Below are 22,208 nucleotides of genomic sequence, written 5' to 3' on the forward strand. Positions count from 1 at the left end.
GAAGCCTCTTTCTTTTTTTTTAGTCCATTTGTTAACGTTTTTTTATCTAAGCTATATGTGTCTACTTAATTACCAAAATGTTATTTTTTTTTGAAATGTAAAAATTAATAAAAAAAAAATATATTAAAATTATTGTCTTTTTTTTTTTATTTGTTTTTTCTTAAGTATATCTTTGATTAAAATATAAATATTTAATATCATGTACTTTTTAATTTTCTTTTTTATGAAAAAAAAAGAAAAACAAAAGAAATTTTCCTACAATATGTATATAATATTTATACTACCTATTAATTTTATTGTAAGAAAAATTAAAGTTGTATAAATTATATATTACTTAAAAAAAAAAAAGATAAAAAAAAATTTTAATTTAAATTTAATAACATCATTAAAATAAATACTAGTAATAATAAATTACCATACAATTTAAAGTAAAATATCAATTATATAAAAAAATAAAATCGTACACAAAACAAGTGGAAAAACTTTTGGTTTACACCGATGTAGAGGAAAAAAAAAAAGTATTTCTAAAAAACATAACAGCATGATGGAAATAAAATTTTTAAAAAAAAGAATATTACATCAAAAAAAAAAAATTTAACCGAGCTATAAAAAGAAAAGGAAGAAATAAAAATAAACAATATTTATTTAACAAAATAAATCATAAATTAAATAAGTGAAAAATACATTATGAAAACTTTATATAATATTTTTATTAGATCTTAAAATTAATAAATCAATAAAATATAGAAAAATCGAAATATATATTGTCAAATAAAGGACAGTATAAATGATTTTATATTTGTTTTAATATTAATTTATTAAATGATCATAAAAAAAAAATGATAATGAAAGTTAGGTGTATTTGTTGCGTACATAAATTATGTATGTCTTGAAAAAAATTAATGTGAATGGATATAAGACATTAAACCAAAATATAAAAAGAGAAGATTCTTTCTTATTATCTGAGAATAATTGACTATTGACAAGAAATATTGTAGAATTTGAGTATTTGTTAGATAAAAAGAAAAATAATATAATGAAAAATAATGAAGGTGATCTAATAAATGAAAAATCAACTTGAAATTAGAAACATATATTTTAACTGAATTAAATACTCAATTATATTAAAATTTTAATATTATTTTGTTTTATGAAATCTGAAATAAGTTTTAAAAAAAAAAAAATACAATTTTTCTAATGATGTTATTTTTTTATTTATATATAAATAAACATAATACTTATATATTCCTTTTTTCTTTTCTTTTGCTTCAAGATACTGAATTTTATAAAATAATTTGTATTCATGTACTGATATTTCTCTAAAGAGTTAAACAAGAGTTGACGAAAATAATGAAAATCAAATCATTTTGAAACTGAAATGAAAAAAAAAAGTTAAACTTTAATAATAAGAAAATAATAAACATATTATTTTATTAATTAGAAAATGTATTATCTCTAATTTGTTCATGTAATTTTATTAAATATTTTTCTTATAAAATTTTTCATATGTTAATTTATAATTTTCACTTTTTCTTCACTACAAAATTTTTTAAAATGTTTTTTTTATTTTTATTTTTTATAAAGCATATTTAGTAATACTTTACGTTATTTATATGAAGTATTTTTTTTTTTTTTTTTTAATATATAAAATTTCTTTTTATAAATGTCTTTTTTCTTTATTTTGATTTTTATTAAATAATTTTAGTTCAGTTATATTGTTTAAATTTTGCTTTATATAAAATTAACACATATAAACTCATATTGAAAAATTAAAAAAGAATATAAAAAAAAAAAAAAAAAGTGAAACAGAATAAAACAAAATAAAGGATGAAAGATATATATAAAAAAAAATATTAGAGGTGTAAAAAGAAATAAAATAATAATTTATATAAGTTATTGAAGTTTCAAAATGAATAAATCTTAAAAAAAAAAAACATAAATATAAATATTAATTTTGTTTTTTTTTCTTGTTAATAGTTAAAATGTGAGTGAATATGCATAAATTTTATATATACATTTTTTTAATAATATTCTTAAAAAAATGGAAAGTTTATAGTTCAGTAAATATAAAAAAAAAAGAATATTATTTCTTTAATTCTTTAAATGAAATTGAAAACAAATATTCATTAGGAAGAGAAAAAATTCTTTTATTTTTTAATAAAAATATTAAAAGTAATTACAATAAGAATACCTTTAACAATATCAGTAAGGATAAAAATATATTTTCAAAGATAAAAAAAAAATTGAAGTTAAATAAAAAAAAAATAACATCTAAAAACATTAATTCAACTAATAAATTAAGAAAAAATGATGAGCTGAAAAGAAAAAAAAGTATATACTTCTCTTTTATTTATAATAAATTGGCTAGTAGCACAAAAAGCAATGATCAGACAAAAAAAAAAAAAAAATGTTTTATTTACGATGATGAAGAAAAACATATGGATCCTGAATTGTATGAAAGTTTAGGTGGTTGTATAGAAAATGATATAAAAAATAATTATTTTGATACATTATTAGACTGTAGTGAAGATGATTATAATTATGATGAAGAAGAATTTGATCAAGATGATTTAAGTGAAGAAACAAAAAGAAAAAAGTATTATGCATACGGTAGAAGATTTGCCGATAAAGATTTTAATTCTGAACATGTTCAGAAATATTATCAGCATCTGCCTAAATATTTTGAAGATAATAATATGTGTTCTAATAAAAATTTTAAAAATGTATATGAATCAAATAAAATTGAAAATTTAGAAAGAAATATAAGAGAAGAAGATTTATATTATCCATCTGTTCCAATAAACTGGAAAGTATATGTTTGCCTATTTTTTGATAAAAAATACAACTATGAAAGTAGTAGTGATAAAAAAGTTTATGATAAATTTAATAAAAGTATTCGCCATAAATTTGTTATGGAGTTTTTATCATGGGTGAAAATATCTACAAGAATATATCAGAATACTTCCAAAATGTTGATGTTATTTAATTTAAAAAGAAACAATAATATATATGGAAATTTGTTCTTTTTCACATCATTAAATTTGCATTATGCTAATTTGTTTATGAAATCCAATCCATATGTTAAACTTGGTTTATGTGAAGAATTATATTTATATTCATATGAAGGAAATAATGACCATTTTTTAATAGGAAATTTTCCTAATTTATTTATAGAAAAAAACTACTTACTTATAAAATTCTTTATGCCAAACAAATTAAAAGACATAAACGATTTATATGAAAAGCATATGAGATTTTATATTACTTCAAACATGATTTTTAAATTAGGTGTTCTAAAAAAAGCGCGTAAAGATAATTTAAAGGATCTTTTTTTAACATCTTATCAGTATTTACCAATCACTGAAGACCAGACAAAAAAAATTTTAAATAAATTTGATAAAGAATTCAAAATTTTTGAAAAGTGTAACAGTATTGAAATAAATAAAAATTGTGAAATAGAAAATATAGAATATGGTAATAATGAAAAAGTGAAAAATAATAAACATAAAAAAAAAAAGGAACTTGAAAGTAATCCATTTAATGAAAATGAAGTAAACGAAGATACAAATGATAGTTGTATAAAGAAGGATTACCAAAGATATAATATAAACTGCTTAGCTGAACTATGTATAATAAATTGCAGAAATAAAGAAGACGCTTTAGAATTTCTTGAAAAAGATCCTTATACAAGATGTTGTTTTTATGAGAGTATATTTTTTTCCGAAGTAGCAGAAGTTTCTCCTCATGTAAAGTATTCAGAAGGGTATATGCCTAAAATTCGATCGGGATTAGATTATAAATATGAACTAAATACTGATTTAAATCCATCAGAATGTTTACAAGATAGACCTGAATTTTTAGAAAATAAAAGTTTAAAAGAAAAGAAATTAAAAAATTATGAAAAAGTAGATTTCGATTTAATAGATACATTCATAAAATTGAAATATACTAATAAGGAAATACAATATGAAAATGATAATCTAAAAGAAAGTCAAATCGGAATAGATGAAACATATATGAAAAATGAAATAAAAAATGAAAAAAAAAAAGACAATTTTTTACAAGAAATTCAAGAAAATAGTAATGGTATTTTCAGTGAACAGGATAAAAAAAAGTCCCAGAATAGTCCTATTATAAATAAAGAATATAAAAAAATTAATGAAGTTCCAACAAAATTTTTAGAGAATAATATAGTTAAAAATAAATATAAAAAATACAAAGTAAAAATAGTTGATTACAATAATGATTATATTGATTATATATGCAACGTTCAAAGAAACAAAATATTATATGTAAAAAAGAAAGCAAAAGATAATTCAATAAATAAAAAATTGAAAAATGAAGAAACTAATGATTCCTTTTCCAATATATATGATATTTTGTCTAAGGATATGAGAAATCCTAATATAAATAAAGAAAAGGATATAATATTAATAGACAATACGTTACAATTTTTTGATCATATATTTTTTAAAGACTATTTGGCGGATTTTGTGTATATTTCTTTACCACCTGGTGAATATATTGAAGATGCAAATTCAATTAAAGATGAAAAGAATTTTGATTTCTCTATTTTTAATAATTCTTTGGCAACAGAGGAAGATTTTCTAAAAAGAAGAAATTTTCAACCAAGATTTCTAAAAGGAATATGGTTAAAAAAAAAGCATTCAAAAATTTTATTTTATGATAAACAAAACAATGCCTTGTTATTTGGGACAGGAATCGACAAAACCTTTTCTTGGAACAAAAAAGTTGATGACAAAATTATGAAAAGAGCATTAATAAATATGGAAATAGCTTATGAAAAAATAAGAAAAGGAAGTTCAGTTTTTCAAGATAATGTAACTGTTCATCAAGAAAATGAGGGAACAATAAAAGAATATACAGATGAATATACATCTTTTCAAAATAGATTTACAGCTGTTTATAATCAATTAAGTTCTTCTGAGGGTTACAGAGATTTAAAACCTCCACCAGGTTTTTAGATATAATTTAAAAAAAATATCTTATTTTCTCATAATAATTTATATGAAAAAAGCTTCAAAAAAAAAAAAATAGTTATTAAATAACATATATCACTCATATTACCAAATAATGTATATTTTAAATGTTTCCATTCATTTTTTTAAATTTTTTTAAATTTTATAGGCCTTGAATATTTAAATCCTCATATATGGGAAAAGACTTCTGATGAACACAAGGAGTTAATTTTAGATACAGATAAAGTACAAAAAATTCATTCTGGCTTTTTGAAAAAAGTTGAATTATATAAAGCATCAATAGATGACGATCCTTTTATACAAAAGGTACCCTCAGAAAATGATATATTAAGTCATTCAGATAAAGTAGAAATTGAAATTTTATAAATTATAATATTTTTTTATAACATTTTTTTGTATTAATTTTTTTTTTTTTTCTTTTTTTTTTTTAAATTATTAACAAAATTTTTTATTTGTAAAAAAATTTATACTTAAATAAAAGAAAAATTTTAAAAATATATATATATATATATAATAAAAATAATACATTTTTTTAAAATGAAATATAGTTTAATATGTTTTTTTAATTGATATATAAAGCATTTTAAGATGCTATATTTCGAAAATTACTTTGAAAATTTTTTTGTACCTGAAATATATAACTCTGAATTTCTTTTAGAAATTTTAAAAAGGTTTGACATTTTTGATTATTTTGATTATTATGTAAATTATTGTATATAGGAATTAAAAAATTATAATAAAGAAATAACGCTAAAAAAAAAAAGTGCAGATTCATGCATAGCAACGAATTAGTATCTACCCAATAAGGCTCATTTACATTTTCATAATAAACATAAAAATCCGAAAAGTATTTTTGTGAATGTTGTAAAGTTGCTTGCATAAAATATAAAAAGTTTTGCTGAAGTCTTGATACGTCCAGATATTCCATTAGAAGTTTAAAGTAAATGTGTAGATAATTTAAAAAATTATTTTTATTCATTAATAATATACTATACTTCATTTGTACCTCTAAATATTTTATTGTTTTCAAGTAAATATTTTCATTACAATCTTTATGTGTTCTGTTTTTTTGAAATTTATCTGAAACATTTATATAGTGGAAGTTATTTCTAACAAATTGGTTAAAAATCGAAGAAGAATTTAAGCCTTTTACATTATTTAAATTATTATTCATATTTATTTTAAGATTACTATTAAAAATTTTTTTTTTCTTTTTTGCATTTCCTTTTAAAATAATGTTTTTATGTTTTTTAGAAATAGTTTGATTCCCTCCTACTTTGGATGAAAATTTATTAAAAATTTTCTCAATTTTTTTACTGGTTTTATGTGCATTCGTTTCGTTTTTTCTTTTTTTTTTTTTTTTTTTTTCTTCTATATATACTTTTTCATGTTTTAATAATTTTTTTAAATCAAAGTTGTATATATTAAAAAGGTTTTTATATGAAAATAAGTTTTTCATTCCTTTTTTTTGAATTTTCTGTAAATTATCAAACATAATTATATTTTTATTATCATTAGTTGTCTTATTTACATGTCTATTTAATACTATTTCTTCTTCATTAACTTTTTTGGAATTACTTTTTTTTGTACATAATTTTTGTTCATTATTTTTTATCTCTATATCTTCACAATTATCTTCTATATCACAATAAATAGATTTACTATAATACATATTATCTAAACGAGAGATTAATGTAATTCCATTATTCTCAAACATATTTTCATTTAAATCATAGAAGTTTTCATAATTTTCTGAAACCATTAAATTTTTTCTCAAGAAGAATATCATACCATTTTTTAAGTATATATATATACACATATAGCTATAAAAAAAATTATTTTTTCTATAAATATAATCATATAATAAATCATTTCCATATATATTGCTAGAAAATACGTCATCAAAATAATTTCTTTTTCTATGTTGAGAATTTTTTTTTTTTGTTGTTTTTATAGGCCCATTAGAATTACTAGGGAAACGTCTTAATATGTTAGAACCATTACTAATAGGAAAATTTGAAAAACATTCTCTTTTTATATCTTTGTCACTTTTCAAATTTATTTCCTTTATGTTTATCTCATTTTTTATATCAATTTCGTTTTTAGAAATTATATCATTTTCATTATCCTCAATTATGTTTTCGTAAAAAGTTATATTTTTAATTAATTTTTTTATATCTTTCTCCTTTTGCTTTTCCTCCTCATTCTCCTTTTTTTGATGTTTCAAATACTTACCTTTTTTGGTATCAATCATTTGTTCCTTCATTTCTTTCTTTCTTTGAATAATAATTTGTTTTTCGTAATTTTTTAAATACTTTTTTTTTTTTTTTTCGGAATATGGATCATTTTCTAACTTTTCAATGATATTCATATTTATACTTTCTACGTTTGTTTTTAATTTTGATACATCAAAGTAATATAGTAAAGTAATATTACAATAATTTAATAGTTGGTATATATAGTACATTTTATTAGTATGAATATAAAAAAAGGAATAAACATTATTATCAATAGAGAATTTTTTTATTACATATAATTCAGATATATTATTCAAAGGTAATACATAATCATATATCAATAATTTGCTTTCCATATTAAAAATATTTAGCATACAATAATTGTATTTATGACTTATAATAAAAATGTAATTATCATAAATTAAATGTTTAATCATTTTACCAGATATTTCATCTTCCCAAAGTAAGTAACAAAATTTTTTTTTAATTAAACTATTTTTATGCATACAACATATTTTACAATTTTCATTTCTATTATCAAAAAAAAAAACTTTATTCATATATTTTTCAAAATATACATTTTCTATAGTATTATCACTTTTTGTTATTTTATTTTTTGCTTTTGTATTATTATTATTCAAATTATTATATTTATTAATTTTTTTTAAAGTTTTTTTTTTCTTATTTTTTTCTATAATATTTAATTTACTATTTTTTTTTTTATGTTCTACATTAATTTCCTTTACCTTTTCCATACTCTCTTTTTTTACTTTATGCATAATTTCTTCTTCCTCTTTTCCCTCTTCTTCATATTCCTCTTCTTTTTCTTTTTCTCCATCTTCTATTTCTACTTCATCTTTTTTTTCTTCACTCTCTTCTAATTTTCCCTCTTCTTTATTTTCTACTTCTTTATCTTTTATTTCCAAGTCACCGTCTCTTATTTCAACTTCATTTTCTCTTTCTTCGTGACCTTGTGCTTCTTTATCTTCTATTTCTACTTGTTCTTTGTATGTTTTTTTTTCATCTTTTTCTTCTATTTCATAATGATTTTCTTCATCTCCATCTTCTTTGTCTCTCTTTATTATATTTGTTAATTTTTTTTCTAAACATATATTTGAGTCATAATATTCCGTTTTTCCTTTTTTATAAGAATTTCTTTTTTTAGTATTTTCATTTATATTATAATCACTGTAAAACAATCTTTTGTTTTGTTTCTTTTTCTTATTTTTACTTAAACTTTTTATAGAATTATCATCTTCTTTATCATTTACATATTTGTTTTCATCTAATTCTTTATATATATTTGAAGCATCAATATATTCCTTTTCTAATTTAAGGTTTTTATTTGATTTTGCATTTTTTATATATTTTGTATTTTCATCTAATATTTCACTTTCATAATTTCTTTTTACATCAGTTTTGTGTGACAAATCCAAATATCTAACATCATTTAAAGAAAAAAAGTCTTTGTTTTTATTCTTTTTATTTTCATCATCATCTCCATTTTTCTTTTTAGATTCTTTTTTTTTATATATAGTTGGTTCAAGTTCTTCTTTATTTTTTTTAGATATATTTTTAACAATTTGCATTAATTCATGATTTTTATTTTCAAAAGGATCACACAGTTCTATATGAGGATTAAAATTTTCCCATTCCAAATCAGAATCATTCAGATTTTTATCCTTCTTCGTATTTTTTTTTGTTTTTTTATTTGTATCTTTTTTGGGTTCATTTTCTACATCTTTTTTTGTATCTTTTTTTATATCTTTCTTTGATTCTCTTTTTGATTCTTTCTTTTTTGTTTCTTTTTTCTCATTAGAACTTATCCTTTTATTAGTTTTCTTTTTTGTATCACTTTTATGTTTTGTATTGTTTCCATTTTCATATTCCATTTTCTTATCTATATTGTATTTACCGTATTCATCTATTTTATTGATATCACTATTATTACTTTGTTCAATTTCCTCTAAATTACACATTTCATTATTTATTATAGGTATAGTTGCATCACAATTTTCAATATAATTTTCTTTATTGTAATTATTTCTTATTATATCTAATATTTTTACATTAATTTTTTTGTTTGTATCTTCGTAAAAATCATCATTGTTCAATTGATTCAAGGAGTTATAATCATTATTATCATCACTATTTCGATAACAAGATTGCTTACTACTACTATAATTATCTTCAGTGATATTATGAATATTTTCTACACTAAAAGAATTGTTATTACTTAAAGAATGATCAAAATCAACTTTACCCTTAGTGGTTTTATTTCCTTTTGCACTTTTCTTATTTTTCTTATTTTTATAAACTTTTTTATTTTTACTATCATTATTTTTATTATCAATATTAATAGTAGTAGTAATAGAATTATTATTATTATTTTTATTATTATTATTATCACTATTATTATCATTATTATTACCATTATTATTATCATCATTATTACTATTATTATTTTTATTATCATTATTATTACCATTATTATTATTATCACTATTATTATCATTATTATTACCATTATTATTATCATCATTATTACTATTATTATTTTTATTATCATTATCATTATTATTATCATTATTATTATTGTTACTTTCATCATCGTAATTATTATTACCACTGTTATCACCATCTTTAATAATATAACTGCTAATGTTATCATTATTTCTACAATTGTAATAGTATTTATAATATTTATTATTATGTAATTTAAAATTTACAACATTTTTAAATCCCTTATATTTTTCGTAGAAATGTTGAAATCTGTTTATCATTGCGTCAATAATTTTAAAAATAAAAGATAAAAAGACATTTATAAAAGAAGAAAAATTATATATACTATTATATGAATTATTTTCTTTTTTTTTTAAAGAAGAGAATGGAAAGATATATATATTATTAGATGGATAAATTCTACAATTTAAAATATGTATAATTTCATGAGAACTTGTATTTTCGATAATATTACCAAATTCATCGTATAAATATTTGATCTTAGGGGTTATTCTATTTTTGACTTTTTTTTCTATAGCTTTATCTTTTATTTGCTTATTTTTGGTAATTTTTAATTCCATCTCCTTTTCTTCTTTGTTAGTTTTTTTTTCAATTTCATTAATTTCTAAGCAAATACTAGGATAAAAAGGTTTCAAATTTAATTTAAGAGTATTTATTTGTATAATATAAACAGATCCATTGGATGCTCCAATAACTAATTGATCAAAATTTTCCGACCAACTTACGTCTACAGCACACGTTTGTTCTTCTAACAAATTTTGAATAATTAAAAAGCATTTGGCATATTTATTTATTCTTTTTTTCTTTTTTGCTAATAATTTCTTTTTATCTAATGAAATATTGAAATTTTTTTTTTTTTCTTCTTTTTCTTCATTTGACGCTGATTTTTTTACTCTCTTTAAAAAAATTTTCCACAATGAAATTATACCATTATCACTACATTGACAATATAAACTATATAATTTTTTTTTTTTTACATCAACAAATACTTTATGTCCTATTTTTGCTACTCTTATACAACTATCATGACCATCTAAAAATATTCTATTTTTATTTATCCTTTCATTATTATCAATTTTTAATAATATACCACAGTTTCTTCCGTTACTAGGGATATGAGTAATACTTGCATATTTTCCAAAACTATCAAAATAAATATGACGAATAGTTGGAGTATCAATATTTTTATATTTCTTGTTCATATTTTCTTCGTAGGTATATTCAAAATATTCACGTGATATACTTTGAGAATTTGGAAAATTGCTTGAAACTGTACATTCATATTTTTGGGAACTGTTTTCTTTCTGATCATAATTTTTTTTGCTTTGTAATAAGCATACATTACTTTTATCCTGATATATATTTACTTTTTTCCATACACACATAATATTATCACTACTTTGAGCTATAATAGAGTTATTTGTTGGGTGAAACGAAACCCCTTTTATATTTTCTGTAGTTCCTTTTACAAAAAGTTTATGAGCTATGTAGGAATTTTTTAAGTTAAAAATATAAACTACCCCTTTTGAAACACCACAAACAACATGCTCATTATCATGTGACCAAGCAAGATCAAAAATTTCTCCACTTTCATGTATTTTTATGCACCTAGTTATTTTCCATTCTTCCTTATTACATGTTGATGTGTAAAAAGAGTTATTGCTCTTATTATTTCCATCTTTTATATTATTTTTTATTTCTTCCATATTCTTCTTAATGTTATTTTTATCTTTATCTAGTTCATAACACACTATAGTTCCTCCACTATCACAGCTAGCCAAATACTGACCATTAAAGCTCCACCTGATTGTGTTAATATAAACTAATTTATGATCATTACTAATAAATAATAATTCAATATTTACTTTATTTTTTATTGTTGTATCATATATTGGTATATGATAAATTTTAATTTGATGTAAACTGGAAATAGCTAATCTGTTTAATTTGTTATGTGGCTGAAAATCTAAACTAGTAATTTTTTCATTTTCTGAGTTTAAGTTTAATTTTTCAATATACATTTTGAGCATTTATAAAAATAGTAAAAGATATATCTATTACTTATCAAGAAAAATTTACAAAAAAAAGATATAAAATATAAATATATTCACAAATAAAACAAAAATGAAAAATTAAAAGTGAAAAATCAAAAATTAAATGAACTTCTAAAAGCTAAATAAAAAAAAAAAATAAAATAAGGTTTTTTATTTTAATATTTTTAACAAAAAATTTTCATATTATAATAAAAAAAATGTTTAAATTTTATCTTTTAAAATTTTTTTTTTCTTTTTTTTTTTTTTTTTTTTTTTATAAATGATAAATTAAGAATCAAATTAATTTAATAACATTGCATTTTTAATTTACACTTCTAGATCAGTATATTCATAAATGGTAATTTGATGTATTCTGCAATTGTGTATTATAAATAATAAAAAATAATAGGAAAGTTACCATTTATATGAATGGATATTTTCTCCATTACCTGCATTTTTTTTCATAGAGTAGCATACGCAGAACTCGGATATTTAACTAATTTTTTATTTTATGATAAATTCTTTTTAATTTTTTCATTATTTTTTTAGTGGTTGCATACTCATAAATAAAGAAATTGTATATTTTATTTTATTTTAACAGGAAGGGTTTTATTAATTCACTTTTCCTTCATATTTTATCATCTTTCATAAAGTTATAATTTTTTTTTTGTTTTTAAATAAAAAAGATTTTAATTCTTAAAGTATGAAAAAAAGATATTGAATTATTAAAGATACTTTGTTAAAAATAGAAAAAAAAAAAAAAAGTGTAAAAGCCATTATATTTATGGCGAAAATAAATATCTAAAGTTTGTCTTTACATATATTTTCATTTTTTTTGGATTTTTTCTTTTCCTTTTTTAAAAAAATTTTTAAACTTTTAGATCTATCAAAAAAAAAAAAAAAAAAAGAAAATTAAATAAATGAATAATACATATATATATATATATATATATGTAAAAATATTTATATATAAGTAAACATAAAATAAAAAAAATATTTTTTATAACTCTATGAAATTAAGAAAATATAAAAAAAAAAATTTTAGAATAAAATACAAATAAATAAATTCCACTTGTCAATATTTTGCATTACCCTTTCTTTGATGGAGAATGGGCTTCTATAGTTTTACTTTTTAAATCAGATATGTTCGAATTTTTTTTCTGAAAAAGTAAAAAAGATGAACCAGAAAAATTGAATTCAATGTAGATATTTAAAAAAAAAATTTAATAAAAACGAAAAATGTTAAAGTACAGGTATTTGAGGTCGGATATATCTTTGAAGTTCATCATTTAAGAATTTATTTCTATTTTTTGTTTTGATGTTCTCATCTTTTTTTAATTCTGGAAATTTTATATTTTTACAAATATAAAATGAATGTTCCTATATAAAAAAATGAAATAAATTAATAATTAATATTTCTTTTTTAGACATAAATTCTTTTCTTTTTTTTTATAATTTCTTATAATCATATTAACTTTTAGTTCTTTTTTATCATCTTCAATAAGATTTCTCTTTTCCTCTTTAATATCATCCAATATAACTGTTTCTAATTCTTAAAAAAAATAAAAGAAATTTTGTTAATATAGATAATTATTTTAAAGTGAATATTTCTTGAATTTTAATTTACTTTTTTCCTCATCATTTAATTTTCTTCTTATATTATATGTATGCTTATAATTTTGGTTAGATTCTTCTATATTACAAAAAAACAGTAAAAGAATAATTTTAACAGTAATATGAAATTATTGAAAATCATATACATATCAACATAAAATTTTTCATTAATACCATTATATGTATTATCATAAATACTATTAATTTGTTCTTTTAATTCTAAATGATCATCTATGTTGGAGTTTTCGTTTTTTAATTTCTAAAAAAATATATATATATATATATATATATACAAATTATATTTTCATATTTATTTTCTTTTAAAAATACCTTAAAATATTCAAATCGTTCATCTTCATTATCATCCTTTTCATTGTTGGATGCATTATACGAAATTTTGTCCAATTCCTTATTTTTGTTTCTCCTAGATTGTTTTCTTTTTTCTCTATTTTTGTCATATATATATTCTTGAAAGCTCATCATATCCTATATAAAAATATTACGAGAACATAAAAAACACATCAAATGAAATAAAATTTAAAAAAAAAAATAATAAAATTATATAGTTTTTCAGTAATCTTTTTATAACATCTTTTAGCTCAGTAATTTCGTCCTAAATAAAAAAAAAAGAAAATAATAACAATGAATATTATAATATGAATAAAGTATATCAATTTATATTTCTCTCTTTTTTTTTTTAATTTTATTAACTACATAATCATTTCCAAGGTTGCTATTATCATTTGTATTTTTTCTATGTTGTAAAGAATCCAAATTCTTCAAAAAATGAATAAAAGGAAAATATTAAATTGGTAAATGATATATATAAAATATTTGAACTTTTTTTTTTTTTTTTGTACCTTTTTTATATTAAAAGGATTAAAAAAACCTATTTTTTTTATGTTCAAAGTTTCATTTTCAATATTTTTCCATAAACTGTCTATATTGATTTCTTCTTTTTTATATACTTGTATACCTTTATACAACTTTAGTAAAAATTAAAAATATATATAGAGAGAGAAAGAAAGAGAGAGATATGCATTATAATATTATTTAATACTTATTATATAATTACATTTTCATTAATTGGAAAAATATAATTATTTGGTATATTTTCAACATAATTAATGAAGGTATATCCTCCTATTGCTTCTGGAATTCTAAAAAGAATATTTTCTGACTATTAAAAAAAAAAAAATCGAAAAATATATATGGAAATTAATTTATAATAGAAAATAATAAATAAATAAAATTACTTTTATAATATCTTCATTTATAGGATGGTCATCTAAATTGATATATACTTTTTTTTCTAATAACCTAGAAAAAAGTATATAATTTTTATATATACATATAGAAAATGTAATTTTTTTCTTTAAATATATTTTTTATAAACAATATTTATAATTTTAATTCTATTGATATAGCATACTTGGTGTAATTATTATACATTTTGTTATAACTGAAAATATTGTTAGATTCATAATCTTCCTCTTTTTTTGAAATATATTGAAAACGAAACAAAGGATAATTTTCATTTTTATTTTCTATTTCTATTAAACTATTATCGCTATCAATATTATTTAAATTATAATTGTTTTCATTACAATCAATATCATTATTATTCTTACTATCATATAATTTATCATGACTTAAACTTGTATTATTTTCATCTAAATCTAAATATATCAATGCATTATAAATATTAAAATGAAAAAAATATAAATAAAAAACACTTATGAATTTATATAAAATAAAAATAATCTTACCATCATCCTTTTCCTCTACCCACATAAATTTTTCTTCATCTTCTAATATTTTTGATTTTCTCTATAAGACAAAAAAAAAAAAATTAATATTATTTAAAAACAACAATGTATCATTTTAATTTTATAGAATATTTGGTACATATATATTCCTTCTTTTTTTATTTATTACTCTAAATTTTTGTATTCTTTCAAAAATGTTTTTTTGTTTTTTTTTCATTTTAGCTTTATTTGTTGGTATTAAAGAATTAGAATATTCTTTTGGTATATTTAAAACTTTTTCTTGTAATAATTGATTTTTTACCAAATGCATATTCCTTCTTTTCTCTTTTAAATATTTTAATATAGAATTTCTATTTCCTTCTTCCACCTGAATAAATTAAAAAAAAATGAGAAAAAAAAAAAAAGAATATGCAATTATGAAACTTATTTTCCTCTTTCAGTTTTGTATTTCAGGGATAAATATACAGTTATTTTATTTATCTACTTATTTATTTATTATTATGTTTTTTTTTTATTACATTGTTGTAATTAAAATGCTTATATTTTAATAAATAATTGTAAATATAGAATAAAACAAAATGAAAATAGTTAACTTTTTCTACAATGTGTTTTAATTCTATTCTATCATCTTCTTTCCTTTTTATATAAATTTTACAAATCTAAAAAAAGAATAAACGATTAATTATATAATTAAAATATAAATTTAATTAGTACTTTAATACTTTTCAAAGTAATATATTATTTGTATTTCTCTTTTTATATATTTATTTTTACATTATAGAACCCTATCATTAATCTTGTGAAATCAGAGAAATCTGGTTCTCCTGAGAATTTCTAAGAAAAAAAAAAAAAAAGGTAATAATACTTTAAATATTTATGTAATATTAATTATTAATTTATTTATGATACATTTTTTTTTTTTCTTACCTGTAAAAAACGTTTACACTTACTTTTCTGGTAGCATGATCTGCAAGTCTAGAAAAAAAAAAATAAAATAAAAATAATAAATGAAAATAACTAATTATTATTAGTGTTAAAATTAATTATTTTTACATGAATTTCAGATATGTTAAAAAAATATCTCATTCTTTTAGAAGAATTGACAATTTTTTTTGGAGCTATTTCACTTTCAGTTAGGATTCTGATGATAAATGAAAAAAGAAATAAGAAAAAAAATAAACTAATAATAAAAATAAAAACATTTTTAATTTTTTTTTTTTTTTGAAATAAAAGCTATTACGTATTTTTGTCTTTTAATATTACAGGGCATTCCAATTTTACAATTTCTTCAAATATCTTTATTTTATCATTTTTCATTTCCTCATTATCTTTGTAACAATATTCTATGAAGTCTTTCATTTCTAAACCAATACTTGAAAACCAAATTGACTTTTTTAGCTTTTAAAAAAAAAAAAAGAAAAACAAATATAGAAAAATAAATTCAATATTATTAATTAAAACATTTTAATATGTTAATGTTTTTTTTCTTAATCTAACTTGAACTTTACTTTTAGGATCGTTACAACCACAACAAATGACAGAAAAATTTTCAAAATTTTTCAAAAAGTTTAAACAACTACTCAATAAAAGACTTTCATTTTTTATTATATTAAGGTTAGTTAATAAAATATTTTGATTATTTTTTAAATCAAAATTATTAATTACGACAGAATCATAAAAAGTTACTTTTTTTATTAAATTAAAATAATAATTTTTGTTCAGACTTTTTATAATTATATTCATTTTTATCTATAATTTATGCATCTATATGTATTTTTTAAAAGGATAATCAAAATGTTTATGAGAATAATTGTTACACTATATTAATAATTCTTATGTATTCACATTTTTAATGAAATTTTTTTTTTAATATATGCAGAAAGTATAAGAAATTAACTTTAATAAAAAGAAAAAAAAAGGATAATTAAAACAAAAAAAAAATTATAGTAATGTAAAAATATTAAAAAGTTTCTATATTAAAATAAAAAAAGAGATATATTATAAATAAAAAAGAATATATTGAATCAAATATACTGACAAATTCTAGTTAACATTATTCTTAAAATAAAATAAAGTTACATTATAATTAAATATAATAAAATAAAATATTATAAAGGAGAATTATTTACAAATTACAAAAATCAGAATTTAAAAATATATTTTATAAATGTAATGAAGTAAATAATAAACATTTTCTATACATGTATTTCATTATTTCATTTTTGTAAATTTTTTTTTTTTTTTATTTCAAATTTTCTCAAAATTTGTATTATTTCATAAATTATAATAATAATGTTTTTCTTTTTTTTTTTAAAGAAAATATATTTCTCATTACTGTAATATATTTAAAATAATTTTCTTAAGAATGTTAAAGGAAAGAATAATGTTTAATAACATTTAAAATATTTACTAATGAAACTTTAAAAGAACTCATACAAAAAGTAAAAGAAAAAAAAAATAATGGATATAATTGAATTAATTGAGAATAGAAAATTTGAAGTTATAGTTAAAAATGTAAAAATAAAAAAATTAGAAAAGTATTTTTTTTGTTTTTTAAGATATAATAATTTATACAAAGGAAAAAATAAGTATATAACAAAAATATGGAAAAGTATAACTAATGAAAAAGAGTATTTTAATAAGTTTAATGATTTCGTATTTGTTAATTTTAAATATATTTGTAATTTTTTAATAAATATATCACATAAATTAAATGATGATGAATATAAAGAGTTAATAAGCAAAAAGATCATTGGAAATAAAACATGTAATGCAACAATAGTAGAAGTTTTCCTTATTCAATTATATCATGTAATTCATCACAATTCAAATATCTTAAAAAAAAAAAATATTGAAGAAGTTGAGAAAACTTTTAACATAAGACATTGTAAAGACAATGAAAATGGAACTTCTATATGCAATGAATATATAAATAAAAATTTTATCATTTTTTCAAACATAATTTTTATAAATGAAAATAAAGAATTTGAAATATTGTTTAATATTATTCATCCACTTATTTATAACACATATATTTCTAATTTAGTCAAGGATAAAGTAGAATCATCTATTTTAAATATTAACGAATGTTTTTTACAATATATGATTTATATTTTATATACTATATATATGAAAAATAAAGATATATTATTTTTTTATTATTTGATCTATAAAAATTTAAAGAAAGTAAGAAAAAATATAATTAATAATAAACAAATTCTAACTGAACTAAAAATAATAAAATTCATAAAAAAAAAATTTAACAAAGTAATTAACGATTTTAAATGTTTAAGAATATTTTTACTAAATATAAGTGACAGTAACACTATTCATAATTTTGTAAATTTTATTTTAATATTTCTACATAATCATTTAATTAGTATTAGTTCAGATAAATGGGAAAATGACTATATATCTTATAAAGAAGAAAATAATTTATTTGAATTTTCTTTTTTTGTTTATTTATCAATTCAGGATTTATGTATAAATGGTTCATCAATTTTTAATTATAATATACAGAAAATAAAAAACTTTCTCAAAAATGAGCAAACTATTTTATTTGATATTTATATGTTTTTATATTTCATTAATAACAGTAATTGTGATAATTATGTTAAATTAAAATTAATTTTATTATGTTTAATAAAATGGAACGTTTTATCTGATTTACTCAAGAAAAATGATGAGAATTTATTCCTTAAAATAGAAGATACTATATATAATGATTTAATTGAAAAGAAAAATAATGAATTAAATTATAACCAAAGTGATAGTAATAATATTGATAACATCAATAGCAATAGTAACAGTAATAATAACATTAATGATAATAATAAAAGTAATAATAATAACAATAACACTAAAAATAGTAATATGAGTTACAGAGAAAAAAAAAAAGAAATGATAGAAAATAATAATTATAAAAAGAATATTTACAAATACATTTCTAATTATTTGAAAAATAACGATGAATTAATAAATTTTTACTTAAAAAAAAAGAATTTTTATAACTTTGGTTACATATTAAAATACATATATATATGTTGTTATAATAATATTAATAATAAAAAAGAATATTTCATAAAATATGACTTTTTTGAAAAAATTGAAAACATATATATGTATAATTACAGTGTATACAGTGATGTTAGTTATTCATCTAATTATTTATCAACTAATATAAATGATGATATTATAAAAAGCAATTATATTAATATTATATCTATTTTATTGCATATGAATATTATTAATATAAATGACATATGGAGTTATTATTTATTAAATTTAATTGAAAATAATTATTTTTTTCAAATTTTAAATTTCTTTAAATATAAAAAAAAAAATGTTCTCTTTTATTTAACTATTTCAACTTTTTTAAAAATAAACTATGAATCTATATACACTTTCATGAGTATAAAAGAATTAAATCATGTAAAAAAAAATAGTTTCGAAATAAATTTTTGTGTTCAGTTTTATGAAGATAAGATGAAAGAAGAATATTTTTTAAAAATAAATTCATTAAGAAAAGAAATTGTAGAATATGCATCTAATGAAAACAGAATATTAGATATTTTGTGCTTTTTGTCTATGAATATTTCCAAAGAGATAATCAAACTCCCATTGAATATTTTAAAAAATATATTTAAAGAGATTTTTAAATATTTATCCAAGCCAATTCACGATGTTAAAAAAAGTATTAATAATTATTTTAGCAATATGTGTTTGCGAATTGCTTTTTATATATTCGAATTAATTTTTATTATATCTTCATATATCTATTATTCAAATGAAGTAGAAAATATAGAAGACTATAACAAAAAGTTTTATATTTTTTCTTTTTATTTTAATTTAATAGATGTTTACGTAAAATTTGTTGAAAAATATAATAAGAAAAATAACTCATATATATTATCTTTTTTAAATTATGAATTTATACAAGCATTCCTTTTATTTTTTAATTATTCTTCAAGCACAAAAAAAATTATTAACGATTCATTTTATGCTGTTAAAAAAAAACAGAAAAAAGGGAATAGTAGTAAAGAGGAAAAAACAAGTTTATTTGAAAATTTCAGCAATCGGATTATTTTTAATTACAATAAAAATAAAAAAAACGAAACTTTCTTTGAGAATTGTAGTAGCAATTATTTAATATGCAATAAACAGAAAAATACTTTGCCATCCAATAGATTAAATAATATAGAAAATTATTATTATCAGAATCAAAATAATAAAAAATTAGAGGAAATGTTTTTAAATACGAAACAAAAAGAAAACATTTCTAGATTGATGATTAAGCAGAAAATATTGGATGAATCATATTCCAATTATATTACTTCTATCATTTTAAAATTTATTGAAAATAATAATGGCCATATAAATTGTTATTTCTATACCTTATTAATGTATGCCATAGCTAAATTGCATTTATCACACAATTATAGATATAGAGAAATTAATTATTTAATTATTTTACACATTCTACCTTGGGGGAGTTGCTTGAATTTTTCTATTAGAAATAGTCAATTAAGTTGTTTTTTTTTTCAAAAATTTTATGAATGTGTTCAAAATTTGCTACCAGAAATTGTAATAGAACATTTCCAAGATGACTTAGATTTTAATTTTACAATTAATAAAACCAATGTTTTATTAAACTGCTTTAATAAAGAAAAACAAAAGAAAGAAAATTTTGAAAGAGAATTTTTTAATAAGGAAATGAATAACGAAAACTATGGAACATCCAATAATAAGGAAAGTATGTTAGAAAATAATAAAGAAAAAAATTACAATGAATTAGATAAATATAATTTGGAAATAATGAACGTATATGAGCAAATTATAAATGGTACATATGCTATTAAAATGTTATTTTTTTCAGAAAATTATAGAAATATAGATATATGTTACTTAAATAAAATTTTTAAAAGCAATGTATTGAAAAATTGCCTATTAATTACCACTTTTATTAATATTTATTTTTTAAAAAAACAAGAACCTTTTTTTGAAAATAATTTCATTGATGTTATTCGAAGTATTTTTGATGAGCAAGTATCTTCTTATTATATATCTATTTTTCAAAATCCTTTGAATTTTTTTTTAAATTGTTCTAAAAGATTTTGTGAATTATTAGTTCAATATGACTGTTTAGATAGTTTGCTTTCTTTTATCTTTATGAAACTATATTATTATTTATCATTAATACCTCCAAAACTTTCACCAGAGGATTTTCTGCCTATAAATGTTGAAGATATAACCTCTCTTCAAGAAACAGCAGTTGCACAATTTTTACTTAACATCAAAAAGGAAAATTTAAAAAAAGATGAGATACAAGAAGAAAACCCCCCGATAAAATCAGATAGCTGTAATAACTTAATTTTTCAGGATTTAAATTTCTTCTTAAAAAAAATGGATATATTGGTAAAAACATTCAGTTTAAATTGCTTAAATAGTTTATGTGAATCAGGTTTTAATGAAAAAAGTGCATTTTATTTATCTTTTTATATAACCCCAACCATTTTTGCAAATATATTTTATTACTTAAACAATAATATAATGGCAATAGTAAATGAAAATTTCAACTTAGAAGATAACTTAAAATATTATGAACATATTCATATAAAGAAAAAGGAATATACATTAGAACCCTATAATATAATTGATAAAACCATATTTTATTTACAAATGGTTGTTTTTTATTTAATTATTAATGCAAACAATAAGTTGATGAATACTTCTAATTACATTCAGAATGTTTCTATATATTTTACAAAATGCTTACAAACACATACTAAGGCATATGTAGATAAATTAATTATTTTAATGATACCCATAATGCTTCAATATTTTTATTTCTTTCCATCTTTTATACCTTCTGTTATAGTAATTTTATCTGAAATTCCTAATTATGAAAACGAATTTTCAAAAGAAATTATAAAATTTGAAAACAAAATTAAAAGAATACTAGAAGTTTCATATAAATTGGGGTCAGAAAAAAAGACGTAATTTTTTTTTTTTTTTTTTTTTAAATTTCATAGA

At 18.5% G+C, this 22,208-nt stretch overlaps 4 protein-coding genes across 4 annotated transcripts; 2 read left to right on the forward strand and 2 right to left on the reverse strand.

Annotated features, from left to right (window-relative positions):
• Nucleotides 1-1,994: 1,994 nt before the first annotated feature.
• Nucleotides 1,995-5,366, forward strand: PRELSG_1444300 (conserved Plasmodium protein, unknown function; the record flags this gene model as incomplete). The annotated part of the gene is made up of 2 exons (XM_028679524.1): nt 1,995-4,977; nt 5,149-5,366. The coding sequence occupies 2 exons, from the start codon at nt 1,995-1,997 to the stop codon at nt 5,364-5,366; spliced, it is 3,201 nt and encodes a 1,066-aa protein (XP_028535229.1).
• A 217-nt stretch (nt 5,367-5,583) lies between these two features.
• PRELSG_1444400 (conserved Plasmodium protein, unknown function) lies at nt 5,584-11,781 on the reverse strand (the record flags this gene model as incomplete). The annotated part of the gene is made up of 1 exon (XM_028679525.1): nt 5,584-11,781. The coding sequence occupies one exon, from the start codon at nt 11,779-11,781 to the stop codon at nt 5,584-5,586; it is 6,198 nt and encodes a 2,065-aa protein (XP_028535230.1).
• Nucleotides 11,782-12,881: 1,100 nt separating this feature from the next.
• PRELSG_1444500 (conserved Plasmodium protein, unknown function) lies at nt 12,882-16,919 on the reverse strand (the record flags this gene model as incomplete). The annotated part of the gene is made up of 19 exons (XM_028679526.1): nt 12,882-12,953; nt 13,045-13,173; nt 13,269-13,345; nt 13,421-13,486; nt 13,582-13,666; nt 13,738-13,893; nt 13,997-14,020; nt 14,122-14,184; nt 14,268-14,393; nt 14,483-14,587; nt 14,664-14,727; nt 14,840-15,086; nt 15,177-15,237; nt 15,346-15,543; nt 15,695-15,835; nt 15,951-16,010; nt 16,230-16,317; nt 16,417-16,574; nt 16,674-16,919. 19 exons carry the CDS (start codon nt 16,917-16,919, stop codon nt 12,882-12,884), a joined length of 2,166 nt encoding a protein of 721 aa, XP_028535231.1.
• A 717-nt stretch (nt 16,920-17,636) lies between these two features.
• Nucleotides 17,637-22,175, forward strand: PRELSG_1444600 (conserved Plasmodium membrane protein, unknown function; the record flags this gene model as incomplete). The annotated part of the gene is made up of 1 exon (XM_028679527.1): nt 17,637-22,175. One exon carries the CDS (start codon nt 17,637-17,639, stop codon nt 22,173-22,175), a length of 4,539 nt encoding a protein of 1,512 aa, XP_028535232.1.
• Between the last annotated feature and the right edge of the window lie 33 nt (nt 22,176-22,208).

Source organism: Plasmodium relictum (genome assembly GCF_900005765.1).
Source record: "Plasmodium relictum strain SGS1 genome assembly, chromosome: 14".
NCBI classification, from domain to species: domain Eukaryota; phylum Apicomplexa; class Aconoidasida; order Haemosporida; family Plasmodiidae; genus Plasmodium; species Plasmodium relictum.